The sequence below is a fragment of the Camelus dromedarius genome, chromosome 34 (assembly GCF_036321535.1).
Source record: "Camelus dromedarius isolate mCamDro1 chromosome 34, mCamDro1.pat, whole genome shotgun sequence".
Lineage (NCBI taxonomy): Eukaryota > Metazoa > Chordata > Mammalia > Artiodactyla > Camelidae > Camelus > Camelus dromedarius.
Window position 1 is genome coordinate 16,781,143 of NC_087469.1, and position 21,177 is coordinate 16,802,319.

The 21,177-nt window shown below is 56.5% G+C and overlaps 1 protein-coding gene across 1 annotated transcript; it reads left to right on the forward strand.

Moving 5' to 3' along the window:
- Window positions 1-1,085: 1,085 nt before the first annotated feature.
- On the forward strand, window positions 1,086-20,060 carry KCNJ5 (potassium inwardly rectifying channel subfamily J member 5). The gene is made up of 3 exons (XM_010986273.3): window positions 1,086-1,343; window positions 13,929-14,867; window positions 17,832-20,060. The coding sequence occupies exons 2-3, from the start codon at window positions 13,931-13,933 to the stop codon at window positions 18,152-18,154; spliced, it is 1,260 nt and encodes a 419-aa protein (XP_010984575.1). The 5' UTR covers window positions 1,086-1,343; window positions 13,929-13,930; the 3' UTR covers window positions 18,155-20,060.
- Window positions 20,061-21,177: the final 1,117 nt, after the last annotated feature.

Genomic DNA, 21,177 nt, shown 5'->3' on the forward strand with positions numbered 1-21,177 from the left:
TGGGCCACAGAGAGGGACAAGGGAGGCACCCCCCCCCCATCATGGACCAGTTCTCAGAGAAGCCCCCGGCCCTCCCTGCACAGCAGCCCCCCCTGGGCCCGGGGTGTGACGTCAGTAGCTGGCTTTCCTACAACTCCCAGGAGTAAGAGAATAAATGCAGACACTCATCTTTCCACAGGGCAGGAAGGAACCCAAGAGGGAGGGAAGGGAGGTGGCTGCTAGGCGGTGGCTCTGGGTCAGGACTACTCAGGACTTCAGGGAGCAGAGGGAGCACTTCCTGCTGTGCCCAGCCATCCACAGGCCGCCTGCCCCTGGAGAGGATGGCCAGGGCGAGCAGAGAGCCGGGAGCCGCCGGCCTGTTTCCTGTCTCTGGACCGGCTCCATCTCCAGCCCGCGGGCAGGGCGCCCCAGGCCCTCACTCCACCCACAGAAGCAAGGTCCGTGGTGGTGCGGATGCAGCGCCCAGACTGTGCCCCGCAGCTCCCCAAGGAGTGCCACCCACCTGTTAGGTTCCATCTAAGCAGCGCAACTAAATTTTGCCAATCGTCCCCTAAACGCACCCGGAGTGACTGAGCAGCCCCTCAGAGGCTCTGATCCAAGATTTCTACCGTCCTAGTTTCTTCCTTCTTTCGCTCGCTCGGCTGCACCGCACCCACCAAACACGCGCGCGCTCACGCGCAGGCACTTGCGCGCGCACAGATCCCCGTCCTTTGCACCTGCACGGCCAGAAACCACCCCCGACCCGGGACCACCGGCGGGTGCAGCGGGGAGGGGGCGCGGGCCTGGCGGAGGGGCGGAGGGAGGGCGCCCCGGGGGTGCGGGGAGCGCAGAGCTGCCCGCCCCCTCCCCCGGGCTCTCGCCCTGCTTTCCCGACCCGATTCACTGAGAACTGCCCGCGCCCCCATCACACGGAACCCCCGCCCCGCCCCCCACCGCTTTGCCTGGGGTCCTTTAAACCGGCGATTACACATTATTACACAGAGATTCCTCGCACCGGGGGCAGAAGGGGAGGAGAACCGGGGAGGGAAGAGGGCGGAGGGGAAGGAGGCGGAGGGGGAGGGAGGTGGGGAGAGAGAGCGCGAGCCTCCCGCCGCCGCTGCCGCTGGAGAAAGGGAGTGACTAGTGACTGGCTGCAGGGGGCTGGCGAGAGAAGGGCCAGGATGGCTTAGAAGCCTCTGCCCGCAGGACCCCACGGCAGGGAGAGGCTCTAGGCAGAGTCCAAGGCTACCCTGATGGCTGGGGCTGGCGGGAGCCCTCAGGGGCCCTGAACGCCCCCTGCACCGCCTCTGAGGGACACCCCAGAAGTTAGCGTCAGTGGGACTCGGAAGCTCGGATCTCAACAAGTAAGTTGTCTTCTTTCCTCCTCCATTTCTCCCCAGCTCACTGGTTCTGGAAGGCGGGACCTGTGATCTCAGGGTGCCTGTTGGGCTGGCGGCTAGCTGCTCGGCACCTGCCAGTTTAGGAGCCGCAAGGAGGGACAGCTTAGGATGGGTGCAAAGTTCAACCAGGAAATCTGAGGTCCCCGAAGAAGGTGGGCTGCCCTGGGCTGGGAATTTAGCCTTCAGAGGACTGGAGGTGGCTCTGCTGTGTTCCAGAGCAGGGATACCTGGAGTGCTGAACACCCCCATCAGTGGTGTGAGAGGCCAGGGCAGTGGGGAGGGGGCGGCATTCCCCCTGGACAGCGGCTCTGCCTTCAAGTGGGGATGTGGAGAGCTCAGCCTTAGATCCTTGGCTTAATCTTGCTTTCTTTTAAGTCTGGCCAAATTGGAAACATGGCCTTGCTAATTCTGCCCTCCTGTCGCCTGGTCACTTCCTGCGTGCGCCCCTATCTCTTCTGAAACATCTTTCAAACTGCTCAGAAAGGCCAAGGGTGAAAGCTCCAAGGCCAGGGTTAAGGGACCAGGGAATGGCATCATTGTCCCCACCCTCCCCGAACCCACGCACCCACGCGTCTCCCTGGAGAGCCGTGGTGGCTCCCCCTGCCAGGGCTCTGCTCCCTGGGGCTGCGGGGCAGCCTGTGAGTGCCGCTGGCTCCTCGAACGAGCTCTGGCCCCCAGAAGTTCCAGGGTCTGTGCCAAGCATCGGGTCGGGTAAGGCCAGCCCAGCACCTGTTCCGGGAGGCCTTTCTAACACCAGCAGATCAACAGGCACACGCATGTTTGCTTTGTGACAGACTGTGCCCAGCACCTTGCTCTCTTCTGATCCTTTTAATGGAGCAGATATGACCATCTTCATTCTGCTGGTGAGACAGTGCAGCTTAGCGAGGCTCTGTAAACTGCCGGCGGCGGTACACAGCCTACAGTTTAGAGTCTCACCTGGGCCTGACTCCAGAACGTACCTCTTGGTCATCACTAAGCCCCACATCACAGCGCTTTCTGGTTCACAAAGTACTTCTCCACGTGGGAGGGAGGCAGTGGAAAGAAGCTAATGTTTATGACCCAAGTACTGAGCGGGACACATTCATGCACACGTAGCTGGACTCCAGGCCTGGGAGGCGGGCATCACTCCATCCGAAAGGCCGAGGCTGAGAGATCTCTGAGCACTAGTGACTGGCAGGGCCATTAACTTCTCAATGCTTGGCTTCAAATCCAGAGTCTTTCCACTGTCAAACGCCCAGCCTGGAAGGTGCTCTGGCCTTCCCAAATCCACACCTTTTCCTCAAAACCCAGGAGTAAACCCCATCAGCCGGCTGAACGAGGAGGCCCTCAACCTTCCTAAAATCTGGTGGAAGAATCTAGCAGAGCGAGTGATGTGGGCCTTAGAGAGAAAGGCTCTTGGAGGCCTGCCTGCGACTTTTAACTATTGATTTGACCTGAGACGGCCTGACGCTGCCTGGAGGCAGAGGCGGAACTTCAGAGGACGTGTTGGGGCGCAGGGGGTGTGCAATAATATCAATAATATCAAGGAATCGGCGCTTACTGAATGCGTACTGTGTGATGCTTGGCGTTTTATGTATGTGACGGGACCTGTTTTTCTTTCCCCATCCACTGCTTTCTTTTCTCACTGTTCCTCCCAGCCTACCCCACCTCACCCCACCCCACCCCACGCCACCATCCTGGTTCCAAACAACCTGGAATCAAGTTCACGGAGTGGAGACTTAGGACCTAAGGCTCGAGAGAAAAAAAAAAATCATTCTTTTACCTTGGAAGGACTATTTGGAGGCATTTGTCAAGTGTTTATTACTTGCCAGGCTCTGTTCATTAATTAAGAGATTGATAATAAGTTGTTGCAACAGCATAAATTATTAGGACAGCACCAGGGCCACCACTGGAAGAGGAAACATCCCGTAGGGAAATGGTCTGTCCTTTCCACAAAAGCGTGGGGCTCGGGATCTCCCCGAGCATGTTCTACATTCACCATCTAGCTCTCCAACAGAAAGAGGCTCCCTGGGTCACAGATGCTCCTGTCCCCTGCTGGCGTCCCTCCCAGCAGCACTCCTTGTTTAAGTAGCATTGAGCAGAGATGAGTGAGCTCCGTCCAGCAAGCAGCGCAGGGGGAGGAGGAGGCAGGGAGGAAGGGTGGGGAGGAGAAGGGCCCCCACTGTCCCGGGGGTCCTGGAGCCCTGCCTTCTCCGGCCTCAGAGTCCCATCCCAGTGGGATTCCCCGATATGGGTTCCCCCAAGTCTGTGGGCACATGCTGAGCTGGGCAGAGAGCTCTTCCCTCTGTGGGTCCCACAGAATCCACGTGGCCTCCTCACAGACTGTGTGGCAAAACCCCCCCTGGGGCTCCCTGGGTTTCCCGCCCAGGAGATGCCCGCGCTGTTCTAGTCCCCCGCCCGTGAGGATGCTGACCCCACAGCCCACCCTCCCTCCCTTTGCTCCGAAAATGGCCCGGCTCTCAAAGCCACTGGCGGTGTCCTGTGCACTCACGTACTTGAAAACCGCTTCTCCATCTGTTCTTTGTTTTTACATCAGTTCAGCAGCCATTGACGTGATCTCCCAGATGTGCCAGGAATAATTAATTTTTGAAAACCTTGGGATGTGATCGTTCGGGCAGGGAGGTTGTGTTTTCCATTTAGGATGCTAGCCAAAGTTTGCATCTTCTGAGCAATCCTGGTTGAATTTTTAGGCTGCAGATGGGAGGGTGATGGAGAGAGGGGCAGGGGCCAGGAATCGATTAGGTGGTTGGAAGAAGCCGTTTTTGGATTCAATTGTTACTGTGTCCCAGCTACAGACAGGCCGCCGAGACCAGGGCCCACCAGCAGACGTCTATAAACTGTTGTCAGCCATGGAATAATGCTTCCGTTTTTCCTGGGGACAAAATAAGAAGAATGGGAGTTCAGACACAAACTCCCACATTGTAGGGAGACATTTGGGAAAAAAACAAAACAAAACAAAAACCAAACCTGAATGTGTTTCCCTAAGAGACCTGCGGAGTGGAGTGACTTTCTCTGGAATGACTTTAAAACGGAGGGGACAGCTTCCCCTTCCCGAGCCCTAGCTGCCGGGGGACGCGGGGTGGTCTCTGCCAGGGCCACCCGCTTATCTAGTCCCTCCCACCTTGACATTCTGATAAGGGAGCTATTCTGGGCCGCGGAGCCCGGGATGGCCATAGCGCTTGCCAACGGCCGTGTTGGGCTAAATGTCACAGCCAAACCTTTAACACACGACCCTGGAGATGCTGGCTGGTGCGTCAGTGTTCCACCACCGTTCCAGACCAGGGCAGGCTGAAGGCAGAGGTCAGGGATATCTGAGCGGTCTGGCAGGTGGCAATGGCACTTCCTGGTCACCAAGGGTCAGAGCACATGTAGCCGGAGAGGCTGGTGCAGGGAGTGAAAAGGGAAGGCGGGGAGATCGAACAAGGACGAGCTTTCAGCATCTCATTCTCACCTTCTGAGACCTGGTTGCTTGGGGCTGGATGTGCTGTCCACTCCGTCCCCTCACACATTTCAGGCTCTTCAACTTAAGGTCAGGTGGGCCCTAAGGCCCCCACCCTGTGTTACTTCTCGCGGCTCATAAAGGAAAAGAGGGGGAAAGCAAGAGCGGAGAAGGGCCGTCAGGGAGCCGAACCTGTGCCCCGTGTCTCACGCTCAGAGTCTGCCCCCTCCCGGGGCTGGGCTGTTGAGCACCGATGCCCAGAGCCCGGCCAGGAGGAGGGTCACAAGCAGGGAAGAGGCTCTGCCTCTGCCCCAGGAAGCTGGCCGCCCAACAGGGACAACAGGGACAACAGGTCCCACAGGGCCAGGTCCCAGGGACCTTACACACAGGACCTCAGGATGGCCAGAGCACCGGGGCTCTCGCAGAGCGACCCCACCACATCACGGAACGCAGGCCCTCCCGCCCCCAGGTCCTGGCTCAGGCTGCCTCAGTCCCTTTGGAAAGTGCCCTTTATTGGATGAACTTAAAAAGTCGCTCATATATTCCTTCAAAAATGTATACGGGGAGCCTACCCCAGGCCAGCTCTGGTGTGGGAACCAGGGCTAGGAGACTGAGCCGTTTACACACCCTGCCCCTGCCCACCACCATTTACACACCCTGCCCCCCACCCCTCGCCAAGAGCCCTCTCTCCAAGTACTGACCAGGGGAGGCAGGGGAGCCGAGACACATGTGGCGTCAGGGCAAGCATCACTAGAGAGACCTAGGAGGGCCGGGGAAGGCTTTCTAAGGGGGCTGGGAAAACTCCATGGTCCCGATCACTGTACCTGTGTAGTAAGTTATGAACCTGAGTAAATCAATTTCTTCCATTTTATTCTTTTTTTTTTTTTTAACCTATTCTAGTTCCTTTGCCTTTCCATATCAATTTCAGGAAATTCTTCTCTGTAGCTACAAAAAAATCCTGTGGGATTTTGGTAAGAATGGCCTCAAACCTGTGCATCAGTTTGGGGAGAACACGTGTTTTACTGTATTGTGTTCCCCTCCAGGAACACAGTATGTTTCTCCATTTCCTCAGATGTTCTTTGGTTTCTTCCATCAGCATTTTGTAGTTAACATACTTCTTTTCGATTTGCCGGGAACTTAACTGTGTGACCTTGGGCGTATCCCTTAGTTCCTCAGACCGTCCTTTTACTTTCTGTAACATGGGCACAACGGCATAGCAAAGGGCAAAGCAGACTTAGTTCCCTCCGTTCTTTCTCTTCTTCTTCTCAGCCCTCATTCTGATGCCCTCCCTTGCTTCTCGGCACTTTGTCTTTTCAGCCTCTGTTGTCTGAACTGTCCTGCATTCTCAGCCCCTTTCCTCCAAGTCTCTTCGCCTCCTGTTTCTCTTATTCTTACTGCTTCTCCAGGCCACTCATTCTCCCGTGATGTTCGTATCGCTCCTCTTCATTGGACCACGTGGAGGGCTCACTTTTCCTGGTTTTTGTTAGACATAACATGTGACCCTGGGGCTGGTCAGCCTGGGATCAAGTCCAGATCCACGACACTAGCTCGAGGGCAGGTTACTGCTCACTCTCCCCTGTGCCTGTTTCTTCACCTATAAACGGGGGAAACAGTACTACCTCATACCTTTTCTGAAATGATTAAATGAGTCAAGACATAGAAGGCACTTAGAAGATTAGCTGGCGCACCGAACGCCCCCAGCGGGTCTCAGCTGGGACTGCTGGGACTTTACCCATCATGCCCTGGGGCTCTGGTCCTTTCCCACTGGTCCCCGTACCTCCGTCACCTCCCATCTTTTTCACTTGGCGGTAAGTATATTTGTATTCACATTATCTTGCTTTCTTGATACCATCCTCCCTGCACTGCGCCTGTCTCATCGTCTCTGATCATCACTGATAAATTGGCACCAGCCCGGGAACTCTGTCCCTGGGGCTGTAGAGAGGAAACAAGTGGTTTTTCATTTTGACTTAATTATTAATCGCCTTTATTATTTAATGCAGAATACATACAGTGCAGGGTTACGACGAAGAGAATGAATTATAACGATTCTGCTCACTTTCAGAGAGAGAGCCGGCCTAAAAGGGAAAAGTACCGGGCAGACTGATACAAATGTGGGGAAAATGCAAAATGAACTAATTTGATTTTCATGCCCTTTTGTTCATGATTTTTCATACGTCTTCCGGGGGCTGGGAAGGTGGGGCTGGATTGTGGCCAGGAAGCCGTGGCTGAGTATTCAGATGCATAGATGTGAAGGACACACCAGGGGTCCCCAGCAGCTGCCAGGGAGGACAACGAAATGGGAGACAGCGGAGCTGGAAAGCTCAGCCACAGGCTGCCAGGCCTGCTCCCGGGGGCACTGCTCAACAATTAGGAACTCACGAACGTTAAACTGCTTGAGAGGTCCGTGTGATTAATCTATAGTCCATGCCTCAAATTTGGCCTGATTTTGCCCTTTTAAAAATTACTGAATCTATTCGGACTCACTTAGACATACTCAAGTAGATCTTTAAAATACCATCTCTCTGTATTTCTGCCAAAGAATTGACTTCCGCAAGCAATTGCCAAGACCTGTCTGCCCTCGTATCAGGCAAAAACTCTGTCTTCCTTAAAAAACCCTGCAATGAAACACGTACAGTGCTGTGGAGATACTTAGGTGAGTTAACAGTCGTAAAGCACCTGGTTCAGGGAAGAACACACACACATCTCACTACCAGGGCTACTCCGCAAAGAAATAAGTCAGCATAACCCACTGTGGGAAATAAATTGAGCACATTTAAAACAAAAGCAAAATGAATGCAAAGGGCAAGGGGGAGGCAGCACAGATGGGGTAGATGTTCCCTCTGGGCAGGGCATGTCTCAGTCAAACCTCGGGACAGCTGACTCCCTCTGGGAGCAGCCCCGCCCCCACCTGGACGTCCCTCTAAACAATAACCCCACGGGTGCTGAGGGACCAGGCTCGAGGGCTCCCCTTGGAGGGACAGAGGCAGCCGCAGGATGGAGCCTGGGATGCCTGAGCAGGTGGGACCTGGGAGCCTGTGACAGGTCCCCAGGGAAGGTCATTCGAGCAGTCGGACACAGCAGGGCCCTCATCACCTGCGCCTCCTCCCCCTCCTCCCGCCTTACACAGCGGCTCCCCTGCCATGGCCGCCACAGCTCCTCCATCCACATCATCCCAGCTCCAGGTTCCACTCAAAGCCCCGTGCTCTCCCCCGGCACATGCTCCCCCTCACACAGTCACGGAACAGGTGTGCAGTCCAGAGAGAGGGGTGCCAGAGCTCACTTTGGCTGTGGCAGACCTTGGCAGAATCCTTGTTTGGATGTTCAGCTTGGAGCAGAGCAAAAAGGAGCACGCCTTCCCCGAGCCCTAGTGAGCCCGTGACATGAGGAGCATTCTGGGCACACAAGCCAGCACCTGCGGTCCACTCCCCTCCTCCCGCAGAGCCCCCAGCCCTCTTCTTCCAGGATCCCCTCGGGTGGGTCACCAGCACCCATTTCATCCCAGCCAGAAACAGCTCCTGACCCGACCCACCTCCTGCCGTCACAGCCCTCCCCCGAAGAGGGTGTTCCCTCCACCTTCTCCGAAGCTTTTAAGGTCAGACATCTCCACCCACTGGGAACCCCTTCTACCTGCGGTGACGGTGACAGTGACGGGGAGGACAGAACGCTTTCCCAAGACCCTGCTCTCTGCAGCACACTTGCAAGGGGTGTAGTTGGGAGGAGGCGGGTGGGAAGAGGATGCTCTGTGAGAGCAGGGGGTCTTGGCACCCGTCACACAACGGGGGAGGCTGGGGTGGTGGGGAACAAGGCTGGTTAGGACCGCGGGAACAGAGCCAGCAGTCCGTTTCCCCTCTCTTTGCTATCGTGTGAGACCCAGATCGGCCTTCTGGCTTCTTCTGTGCTGAGGATTGACAGGCTGCGCTCATGGCAGGCTCATTAGTGCAAACAGGAAAGCTCTGAGGAGAATTTATTGGCATCACTACGACTCTTAACGCTACGCTCAGCATCACTCAGAGTACCAGCCAGCGTGTGCATGTGGGGAGAAAGCCTCTCCAACTCGGTAGCCCAGGAGTCTACGCTGGCAGCTGCCCGACTGAATCTGACTCCCAGATATATTTTCCTTGGCTAGCTCGGTGTTTCAAACATTGTGGAATTCGTTGTCAACATTGAAAAACATAAATTTCATGTTTAAACATCTCCATCTCTAGCTTTTCTGGAAAAAGAGAGTGGAAGATCTTGCAGCACCCGCTCCACATTCTTGCTTGACACTAATCAGCTCGGGCCGAGTGACGCGCCCCCTGTTGGATGGCAGGTGTACTTGGCTCACCTCAGTCCTCACCACTCCCTATTGTCTTCCTGAAATCCAGAGCTCGTTTTGATTGCATTTGCTGTATGTTCATATAATTGCTTGTCCTAGAAGAAGAATGATATCTTTGACAATCTTTTTCTTTATCAAAAATATGAAAATGAAAGTCTGAGAAGTCGTCAAATGTGAGTAACAATAGGAGAAAATGCATATCTGAACAACATGCATACACGGTGTGGCAGTGTTAAAAGATGCAGCAGCTCCGTTCACTGACCTCGCCCATCTGCCTTTGGATGCGGCAGAGTTTGGCACCAGCCTCCTGGGTTCTGGTTAGGACAGTACTCACGCCCCTCTCGGGCCTGACAGATACTCACCCCACTCCTGGCAGAAGCAGACACGCCTTAGATAACAGGGAGTCCAGCCAGAGTCATCCAGAGTGAGATCAGTGGTCTCTGCCCTGGGAGGGGCCACAGCTTCCACACAAGATGCTTCCGGGAGTGACGGGGTGCTCAGTGATTACACCAGGTCAGCAGGTGTTTGCTGGGACAAGTGGATACCCTGTCTCCTTGGAGCAACTAGGCACCTGTGTGAACAAATATTGCTGTCGTGAGAAAAAGTCCAGGAGCAGCTGGAAGCAGGAACAGAGGGCTTTAGCTCAGGAGGAAAGCAGGAGGTGGGTGGAAGACACAGCCCGCGAGGAGGAGAGGGGACAGCCCCAGCTGTGCGCGGAGCCGGGGCGCAACGGGCAGCCCGGTGCTAAATCGTAGACTGGTTCCCAAGCACGGATGGGGAAGCGTCCCCGGCTGCCTCCTGCGTCAGACTTCAGAGCTGCGTTTAGAGATTTTGGAGTCAGGCATGCCACTTCCTAACTGAGTGACCTTAAGCAAGTCACTAAATCACTCTGCTTCTGTGATCCGAAAACGATCACAGGCCAAGACAGACTGGATAGATGCGTGTGAGCATTACATGAGAGAATGCCTAAAGAGTGCCCTGCAGAGACGGCTCGCGATGGGTGCTCAGGACAGGAGCCGTTAAGACTGCACCTGCGTCTCAGGTCGGGAAGGCGCACCTCACTCCTTCGCTGGGCATCTTCCTCACCAAGTCTTTCCTGACTCTTCCTCCTCACCCCCTCAGGCCAAGCTGAACAAGACCCACGCCCTGTCCCCCTGTCACTCTCTATGGCACTGTTTGCCTGTGTGAACCACCATTCCATGAGTTCCTTGAGGGCAGGAAATAGGGCAGGGGTCCTGGCCTCCTTTGCCCAGTAGAACTACCTGGGGTTGGGCTCCCTGGGCGTGGGACCTGGGCACCAGCCTGGCGTCCAGCTCCCAGCCGATCACAATGGCCACCAGGATAGAGACAAGCCTGGGGACCAGCAGCACCAATGGCACTGGAAGCTTCTTGAAAAAAGTGCCTTTTCTGGGAACCCCGGATCCGCTGCACCAGAATCTGCATTTTAACAGGACCCTTGCGAACAGAAGGCACGGGAAAGGGTGAAACTCTGTGCCGCCTCCTCCCGCCCCAGGGCAGAGGCGCCAATCGGCAGTGGCTGTCCGTGGGGGCACAGATTCCCTGAATGAATGAATGGATGGATGGATGAACGAGTCTTGCGTGTCAGTTTCCAGTGGGCTTTCACACCTGGTATCACATACGCTGTCACCCAGCTGGGAACTCAGGTCCAAAAAGCAAAACCACAAAACATCCAGGAACTAAGCTGGTAAGAACAAATAGCTGCAGAATGATGAGGTTTTTAAAGAAAGCACCTGGTGAGTTTTTAAAGAAGGATGCACAAATTAATAGATGGAGCTTGAAAATTTGATTCAAGAAGTTCGTCTTCCTTGTCCCTGAAAACCCTTTGACTTGACGCCCCCGCAGAACTGAGGGCCGAGATACCTAGGATGAGTGATTCGCTTACTCTTCTAAGGAAGCTGGGGATCAGCGGCTCCACGCCTGACACCTGCCCTGCAGGTCACCCCCTGAGGCTTTAAACACTGGCCTTAGATGCCCCCGCCTCTGTCTTCATCTGTAAAATGGGTTTATTGGGACATTGCATTACACTTCAATTCAAAGAGAGTTTGCCAGTGTTTACATATATCCTTATGTTTGTCTTCATATATTCTTTCCTGGGGTCCCCACGGTGGCCCCAGAGCTGGAAGGGTGGAGCACATTACCCGAGGTTTCCAACAGAATAAACTGAGGCAAAGAGCGTTCAGACTGTCTTTCTTTGGCTCGCAGGGCAAGTGTGTTGCAAGCTGAGCTAGCACACAGACCTCAGCCTGGGCCGAGGGGGTAATAACTTCCGCGGATGCCCCCAGCTCACTCGGGGGACATGTGTGCCGATATCAACTCAGAAGCAAGCCTCTTTTTCCTGTCTGCCGGACACAGACAGTTTTCAGATCCGGGCTGAGGTGTCCCAAAAACCCTTTTTCTGTCTCCAGCCCAGCACAGGGCCTTCTCCTACAAGAACGTCTGAAAGTATGTTTAAAAATAAAGAAGGAAACAGTGCAGAAAATCAGCAGAAAGCTGCTTTCCTGAAAGCTGAGGGCGGGGAGCGTGCCTCCCAGGCGCCGGGTGACTCATCCTCGCCGGCGCTGGGCCTGCGCTGCCCAGCGTCAGAGGCCCAGGGAGTCCGGGCAGCACTCCCACCGGACCCCCATCCGGGTCCCAGCAGCCGGGGTCCCCAGGAGCACACGGAGCCTTGAGAGCAGCGGCTTTTCTCACTGTTTCTGGGCATCTCCGGTCGAGGTTTCAGGAAGCAGTCTCCTAGCCAGGGGCAGAGCCACGTCACTGGGGGGTTCTGCAAAGCAGCACCGAGCAGCCCCTCCTAGTCTCATTTATCTTCGTAGCTGCCACGGAGGGGCAGGGAGCAGGTGGCCCTGTGCAGAATGGAAAATGGCCAGCGGATGTCTGAAACAAACAGCGCTTCCTGTGACCCATCAATGTGAGATTTTAAAGGTTACCTTGAAATTGCAGCAGCCACGCGGGCAGCAGAGGAAGGGTCTGCCTCTCCGTGGTGGGTGAAGTCTTCCTCGCTCAGTCAGTGAGGCAGCTGGCTCCTGGCTGACAGAACATTCACCCAGGCTGCGCTCTCAGGGACGCAGCTTCCCGGGAAGGGGAGTGCCTGTGAAATCAAGAACTTGTTTATAAAGATGAAGAAGGGCTGAATGACAGTCTCCCCTGAGGGGATGTCTCCAGGATCTGAAGCTCCCAGAACTTTCTGGAAGGAGCAGCTCATAAGTCTGAGCCTGAGCCTCAGAATCCCAACCTCTGCAAACCATTGTCTGGTGAGACCTGAGAGCCCCCGTGCTGGAGCCAAACAAACCAAGATCCAGAGGCGGCCTCTTACTACCTGAGCTTCATGTTCCGTGTCTGAAAATGGAAGGATGGTAACAGCGCTTGTCTAACAGGGTCAAATGAGCTAACACAATGTTAGCTTCTTGGTGCGGTGCCTGGCTCAAGACTGGGCAGAAATGGAAGCAGTTGCTCTTGGCGGCAGAGAAGCTCATGGTCCTTCCCAGCTTCACCAGAGCCTTCAAGCATTTTAAATGCCTGTGAGCAGAACAACAGAAAGACAGTAGACTGAGTGCTGCAGGTGCCTGGCTGTTTCTTCCAAGTGCAACATATACTCCAAAAACACGTAACAACCCTTTGAAAATCTCGGGGCATTAACATCATGCCCAGCTCAGTTTCTCAGAGGGCAGGGAGTTACTCTATTCGCATTTTAATGGTGTGTCTACACAGCAATCCGCCATATTAGTCAGTGCTCAGACAGCCACAGACTCCCCACTCAGGTGGTGGGAGTGAGCACAGGGAGACCCAGACCCCTGCCGCCTTCTCCTTTCTGTCTGCAGCTGAGACCTCAAAGGAGAAGGAGGGAGACAGGGAGGGAGAAGGGAGCGAGCACAACCAGCTAGCGCCCAAATATCAGCTCTTCCCCTTACTCTTTTGGTGACCTGGATGTCACGTGACCTCTTTGGGACTCATTATTCTTTTTGGGGGGGAGGAGGGGTAATTAGGTTGTTTTTTTTTTTTAATTGTTCTTTTTTACTTATTGGATGTACTGGGGATTGAACCCATGACCTCGTGCATGCTAGGTGTGCCCTCTCCACTGAGCTGTACCCTCCCCCCGGGACTTGTCATTTTTATTTATTCATCCATTCATTCAGTAAGTACTTTTTGGGTACATAGTATATGTCAGGCCATGCTCTGGAAAATTAGAATGTATCAAGGAAAAAACAGACCCACAGCTGAGCCCTTGGGGAGCTGACATTCTAAAGGAGGGAGAGACACTATTAGAAACAAGGGCGATCGTGAGCAAACAGTATGATCTTTATTTACCTCTTACTTAGTGGGTAAGTAAGAGGTAAATAAAGATTTACCTGTGGGTCGCTGTGGTGGTTGCGAGTCCATGTATAAGGCAGGGAACACAGTAGGCATCTATTGAATTGTTACAATTACTATTTTGTAAATTGCACTCGGATTTTCTTTAAATCTTTTAAATGCTTAACATGGAGTTTGCACCCAGAGAGTGTTCGTTTATTCGTTCAACAAACAACTATCGAGCTCCCATTATATACTAGAGCCTGGACTAGGCACCAGGGAGATAAGGGGGTAATCAAGAAAGCATGTTCCCTGCCCTGAGAATCCCACAGCCCACCGCTGGTCCACACCTACGGGTCCACTGGACACTGGGTGTAGGGCTGTGAGGGCGCGAAGGCAGAGCGACCTTGAAGTTTAGGGTTTCTGCGAATCTGACCAGTCCACCCACCTCACTGACGATTATCTTTTTCAATTCAACGTATCCCAGCCATGGCTGGCGATTCTAGGAACGCCATGAACCAGGACATGGAGATTGGAGTCACTACCAGGGACCCGAAGAAGATTCCCAAACAGGCCCGCGATTATATCCCCATCGCCACCGACCGCACACGCCTGCTGGTGGAAGGCAGGAGGCCCCGCCAGCGCTACATGGAGAAGAGCGGCAAGTGCAACGTGCACCACGGCAACGTCCAGGAGACCTACCGCTACCTGAGCGACCTCTTCACCACCCTGGTGGACCTCAAGTGGCGCTTCAACCTGCTTGTCTTCACCATGGTCTACACCGTCACCTGGCTCTTCTTCGGCTTCATCTGGTGGCTCATTGCTTACATCCGGGGTGACCTGGACCACGTCGGGGACCAGGAGTGGATTCCCTGTGTTGAAAACCTCAGCGGCTTCGTGTCAGCCTTCCTGTTCTCCATCGAGACCGAGACCACCATTGGATATGGCTTCCGGGTGATCACAGAGAAGTGTCCGGAGGGCATCATCCTCCTCCTGGTCCAGGCCATCCTCGGCTCCATCGTCAACGCCTTCATGGTGGGCTGCATGTTCGTGAAGATCAGCCAGCCCAAGAAGAGAGCCGAGACCCTCATGTTCTCCAACCACGCTGTCATCTCCCTGCGGGACGAGAAGCTCTGCCTTATGTTCCGGGTGGGCGACCTCCGCAACTCCCACATCGTGGAGGCCTCCATCCGCGCCAAGCTCATCAAGTCCCGGCAGACCAAGGAGGGGGAGTTCATCCCCCTGAACCAGACCGACATCAACGTGGGCTTCGACACGGGGGATGACCGCCTCTTCCTCGTGTCCCCGCTCATCATCTCTCACGAGATCAATGAGAAGAGCCCTTTCTGGGAGATGTCGCGGGCCCAGCTGAACCAGGAGGAGTTTGAGGTCGTGGTCATCCTAGAAGGGATGGTGGAGGCGACAGGTGAGATGCTTTCTCCTCTTTGGGCCCCACCCCGCCCCGGAGCTCATGCTGCCGTGACTCCAGAAGATGGAGCCTTGCGAGGGCAGCTCAACCAGCCCGACCCCAAAACGGCGACCTGGGGGTGTTGCTCCTCAAGACGGCGTAATGAGAGCAGCTGGCGTGTGCAGGTTGTCCCAGCACGTCCTAGACGCTACACGTGCAGTAGCTCATTGAATGCCCTCCCGCACCCCCATGAGATGCCTTTCCTTACACTGCAGATATAGACACAGAGGCACAGGCAGGCAAATTATTTGCCCATGAGCAAGTGCTCCTAAGTCCCGGAGCCAGGAGGCAGGTCAGGCCCTGGGGACCCAAAGCTGCACCGCCCGCCTCCCATCCTGGAGCAGGTGTCACCCAAAGAGAGTTCTGGGACCAAATAACCTTGGGGAACATGGGGTTAATAAAGGTGAGCCAACTTCTTACAGTAGGACCTGGCGGTGTCTTTATATGTTGTGAACCGCCTCATGAGGGAAGGACAGGGTACAGCATCTCCCGAACTCTGGGATTCCCAAACTCACGGAATCCTCTTTTTGGAGACACACCTGTGCCCCAGACCCATGGGCCCTGCTGGAGCAGGCTGCCCTCAGCTTCCCTGCGGACCCAGCCCGGCACCTCCCTGCACAGTGACTGACTCACAGGCAGCCACGGCCAGGCTCTGTGTGGGGACTCGGGAGCCCGCATCCCCACACCTCAGGCAGGACCCCCGGGCAGAGGAGCCCCAGCAAACCCTGCACCTGCTTCTGCTCCCCTTCCTGCCCTCCTCTCTCTGCACTCAGGGAGGAGTCTGAGCAGCAGGGCTGGCCCTGGGGGTGACCTGTGGAACACTCACCCGGGCTCTGATGGACACAGAGTTTTCTAATCCGGCAACAAGGCTGGAGGGCTGGCCTCCATCCCACTTTACAGATGTGCGAGCTTCACGCAGACAGGAAGTGTCCACACTCAGGTCTGTCACTTACAAATCTAGAGCTTGTAGACACCACACCGCCCCCCAAAACACAGGGGGCCTGGCACAGAGGTGGCCGAGCAAGCCTGCCTCGCCTCTCGGGAAGCTGGGTGCGGGGAAGGAGTCAAACGGGGCAGCCACACACCTTCCCGCTGGGATGCAGCCTGGCTCCAGGGACTGGGGCAGGGGGGCCACTCAGCCATCTGCGGGGGCCAGAGCCTGGCAGGCAGCGCACGGTGGCGGCTGAGGGAGCCTTTGGGGCCGAGGACAGTCAGGAGACAGGATGCCGCCTCCCGCAGAGCCGGGTCTTGCAGGTCACGCTGCCCTCGATGCTGAGTTCAGATCAGAACACAGGCTCAGTTTCTGGGAAAAGAGCTCCACTTCGAGGCCACAAAGAGGGGCTCGGGTCAGAGACGTGGGGACAAATAGGACAGTGGTGGGTTACCACCGCCCCCGCCGCCACCTGCTGGCCTCTCCCCGAGCGCCTGCTCAAAGTCAGGGTCCTGCAGTTGGCCTGGCTGGCCTCCTCGCCTCCCGTGGCTGGGTTACCTGGGTCTGCAGGGGACCCCAGAAGGCGAAAGGAGACCACCCAGCCCCACGGGCTCTGATCTCAGAGACTTCAAGGGCTAGGTTGCCGCCTTCACGGAGCCGAGCACGGGCTGGGAGTTCAGGCCGGGGTCTGACTGGCACAGCTCCGCCTGTGTGTGTGTGTGGGGGGGGGGGGCAGGCGGCTTGACTTGCCGGCCAAATGAGGGTGAAGTGGAGCGACATGCGAACCAGCGTCTGCCACCCAGAGGGGCTTCTTTCCAAATGCATCGGAATATGACTGCCAGGCACACGGGTGGGGTCTCTAGCCCCAGAGCAGCTCACTGCCCCCTCCCAAGAGGCAGGAAGGGAGGACAGGAAGACCCCAGGAGGCCTGACCCAAAGCTCCCATGGAGGTCCCCTCCCGCTGTCTTTCCTGAGGCCCCAAGCTGCAGGCATCTGGCCTGTGTCTAGGACGGTCAGTGCCTGGCTTGGACCTGTGCACCTCTGCTGGGCTGGGGGTTGGCCTAGGACCAAGGGAGAGGCCTGGCCCAGGCAGCACCCCTGGAGCAGAGAGCAGTCTGCGAGCCCACAGTGGGTCAGTGCGTGGGGTCACTGGGGTTGCTGAGCACCGGCACACCGGACAGGAAGCAGCCTCTGCCCTGGGCCTGGTTTGTGTGAGGCCCCTGCCCGAGAACGTCTGAACTCGGGGCTGGAGCAGGCATCCCCTTCAGTTCCCCAAAAGCACGAGCTGGGAAGAGACTGAACATCAGGAAGCTGCCTCTCTGGGACCCTGAGCACAGAGGTTTCCTCATCCATAAACAAAGCTGCCCTCCCTGGAGAGAAAGCGGCACCTAAAAATAACACAGGCATGTGAGGACTGAGCGGACAGGGAATGGAAGCATTAGAGCCTGCTCAAATCAAGACGCCACGCTTCACGCACGCGCGCGCGCGTGTGTGTGTGTGTGTGTGTGTGTTTGTATGTGTGTATGCACGTATGGACGCTCCTGCCCGTATGTGTCCACGCCAAACAACCCCTGTATGTTCTAAACGCCTGGCAGCTTCTCTGGGCTCACCCAATCGGAATTTATCTTGTTTCCTGCCTCTTTTCTTGTCTCAATCTTCTAGAACTTAATGCATTTTCAGGAACCATGTCTGTAGCTCTAGCTCTTCCAGAATTACCCACAGCAGTCTCTAGGAACCTACTCCAAAGGCTTGCTTTGTTCATTTCCCATTTTCTGCCTCCATCACACTTGGTGCTCCTTCAGGGCAAGGGCTGTGTCTTATTCTGCTGTGTATCTCCATCGTGCTTAGCCCAAAGTGGATGTTCAAAAATGCTTGATGAATGATTGGATGGATGGATGATGGATGAATAAATGGATGGATGATGGATGGATGGATGGATGATGGCTGGATGGCTGTGGCCACTCCTGACACAAGTGCCCTCTGTTCACCAGGCATGACTTGCCAAGCACGGAGCTCCTACATGGATACAGAGGTTCTCTGGGGCCACCGGTTCACACCAGTCCTCACCTTGGAGAAGGGCTTCTACGAGGTGGACTACAACACCTTCCATGACACCTATGAGACCAACACGCCCAGCTGCTGCGCCAAGGAGCTGGCGGAGATGAGGCGGGAGGGCCGGCTCCTGCAGTACCTCCCCAGCGCCCCGCTGCCCGGAGGCGGTGCTGGAGCCGAGCTGGAGCCCGAGGCTGAGCAGGACGGAGAGGACGAGCCCGAGGGGCTGAGTGGGTCCCGGGAGCCCAGGGGCTCAGTGTGAGGACAGCACCCCCGCCCCACGACCTCCCCTCACTGGCTTCTCATGACCACAGACGCTGCAGGGCTGGGGTGCGGGGTGCTGAATGCGCTGCTGGGAGGGGAGGCCAGGCGCCGCTGAGGCTCCGCAGGGAGGAACGGTGTCCCTGGTCCCGGAGCCCACCCGCTCAGGGCCTCCCCGAGCAGGTGGCCCTGGCCTGGGCCATCTTGGCGGTGCTGCCTCTGGCCTCCCGGCCTCCGCCGGCGCTGGCTAAGGGCCAGGCCAGGAAGGGTTTCCCCGCAACGGAACGCGCAGGTGGCCTCTCCTCTCACCCCTCTCTCTGCCAGCTGGCCGGGATCACCTTTCTCCTTGTCGCTTCGCAGACCCACCGGCAGCCCCTCCACGGCTGGCACCTACAGAGGGCTATCGCCCCTCCCCTCATTCCACCACCCTGGGGCTTGCTGAGGATTCAGGGCGGAGAGGTTCTGCCTGCCTGGGCTCTGGGGTGGCAGGAGGCTCACAGGCCTCACGGGTTACGGTCCATCCAAGTCTGTAGCTATGGAGAACGAGGCCCGGCCCATCCCTGTCACCACCTGTGAAGTGTATGTTTCCCCTGCTGGGTTCCGAGCGTGGCCTCAGGATCAGTGATCTCCTTAGGGTGACTCTCGGCAGAGTGCGTCCGGCCCACGTGGAGTTCCGTCACCCCAACCACATCGAGCCCACACCTCCCCCAAAAGGAGAACCCCAGCAGTCAGAGCTTTGCTAGAACTTTGGGCCCAAGAGTCTCAAAGCACTTCTAAGCTTCGCTGTGGTTTCCTTCACAATCTCAGAGATTTGTGGCGTGATCCGGGGAGCAGGCTGTGCTCGGAGGACAAGAGGAGCCCGGTGATGCTGAAGCGGGGCGGCGGGGGAGAAGCACAGAGAGGGGCAGCATTTGGAATTTTAACATAAGCATCAGCTGTAGGTGTGGCCGGGAGACCTGACTTCAGTCCTTGTCACCAGGTGACTGTGGATGAGAAGCTAAGTGCGGGGTGACTGCGGTGGCAGCATCACCTTCCAGCCCAGGTGCTGAAGAGACCCCTGGATGTCCCCAAGGCAGCTGGGCCAGGAGAGCAGGGATGGTGGCTTCAGTGGGGGAGGGAGGGCCACCACCCTCGCCTTGCCAACGTGGAGACTCAGGGAGGGGGTGAACGTTAAGAGAGAGATGAGTGGAGAAAAGGCTTCAAAAACACCACTGCAGAGGCCCTTCCTTTCCAGTCCAGAGGATGAGGACATACAAACGGTGTGGATGTCACAGAAAGGCGAACGTACAGCATGTGTTGAGGCTGACCTAGACCCGGAGAGCGATGTCAGGCGTCCCGGCCACAGAGCTGGGGAGGCCTCCCACACAACTGCACAGCTCCCCGCTGGCCTTTGGAAAGGGAAGCTCGCTCTTGCCCCAGACGCGAGCACCTCCCTGGGAGTGAGAGCAGCACGTTATGGCAGAGCCAAGGGGACTGCGTTGGGATCTCAGGCCCGTTCCCCTCGGGCTGGGTCTTCCAGGTCCTGGCGCTGGAGGGAAGAGGAGGCCGGAGCAGCCTGGTGCCTGGGCGCCCACGGGCTGGATCTGGCGAGAAGGGCGCTGGAAGCAGTGAGTCAGAGGGGTCTTCCTGACGGAGGGACGATGCTGAGTCCTGGCTCTGGGCATCCACCTGGGCTGAAGCAGGCCTTGCAGGGAACGGGGAAAGAGCTGGAATCCTGCCCTCTGAGGAAGGGGAAGCGGGCGGCGGGAAGTGCTTGCAATCAGGACTTGAAGGCAGGGACCCATCACTAAGACTGGATACCTTATGACTGGAACTGGCAGGTGGGGGCCACTCCTCACCCCAGGCCTGCCAGACCCGAGGCTTGTACTGCACGACTCTTTCCTCGGCCCCATCCCACCCCCCCACCCCCACCCCCGCCCTGGGCAGACCTAAACCCTGCCTTAGTCAAAACCGATCTGTGCACCCCCTAGCCCCGACACCAGCCTCCCTCACAGCCAGAGCCCACTTCCTGTCACCTCCTTCTGCTGCTCTGAGGTCCTGGCTGGAGGGGAAGGCGCCCTCATGTGTCCCAGGAGAGCCCTCCTGCTCCTGTTCGTGGCCTCTGTCACCCTGCCCTCCAGCATGCCTCAGCCCCGTGAGTCGAGAGCCACGGAAATTAGAAATTTTTGTACTGAAGTTGCCCAAAACAAAGACGCGCCAAAAACGGGGGGAAAAAGTTGCCTGTTGTTATCTATGAGTAAGCTCTGAACACATCTCTGCACCTTCGCCATTCACCGCGCACCTACGTGTGCCCAGGGGTGGGCCAGCCACTCCCTGGAAGACTGCACTTAATTCTCAAAACCCTGGGAGAAGCTCCTAGTAACCCCTTGCTATCGGTGAGCTAACTGAGGTTCAGAGAGGGTAATTAGTCTGCTCAAGGCCACAGGTAATCACAGGAGGCCAGGCCTCAGTGCAGAGCAGAGGCTCCCAAACACACACAAGCGGGCCCTCACCTCGCGGAAGCCCCACCCCCGCCCACCTCCGCGCAGCCCCGGAGCTCGGGCTGCAGGAGGGACGCTGCCCCAGCGGTGCCGGGCTGTGGCCCGTCCGCCCCGTCCGCCGGCAGTGCTCTCCCGCGGCAGGGTCCTTGGGAAACACCTCTCTCTGATTCCTGGAGCATTAATGAGCGGTGAAAAGAAATTGGATGGGGAATTACTGCTTTGGGGAAGAAGACACTTATTCTGCTCGGCTTGGTTTTTGCTCACGACATCTCCTTAAACTGCCGTGTCGAATCTCTTTCTCCCTGTGTAGGATTTGTCAGTCTTCTTATCGAAAAGAACACCGCAGCACTGCTAAAAATTCATCCAATAAAGTGGATTTGATCTTACAGAGCCCTTTCTCATTGTTAAGTAGAGGGTCACTGGTTGCCCGTTCAGATTCACTGCCAGTTCAAGCAGACTTGTCCTCCTGGTTTTCATTAGTCTAGAAACACAGTATGAGTATCCAGACTGGAGCGGAGGCGAGAGTCTGGGTGAAGACAGCGAG

Coding starts and splice junctions, on each gene's coding strand:
- KCNJ5 (XM_010986273.3), top strand. CDS start 13,931: ATGGCTGGCGATTCTAGGAACGCCATGAACCAGGACATGGAGATTGGA. Junction 14,868..17,831: donor AGGGATGGTGGAGGCGACAG/GTGAGATGCTTT, acceptor TCTGTTCACCAG/GCATGACTTGCCAAGCACGG.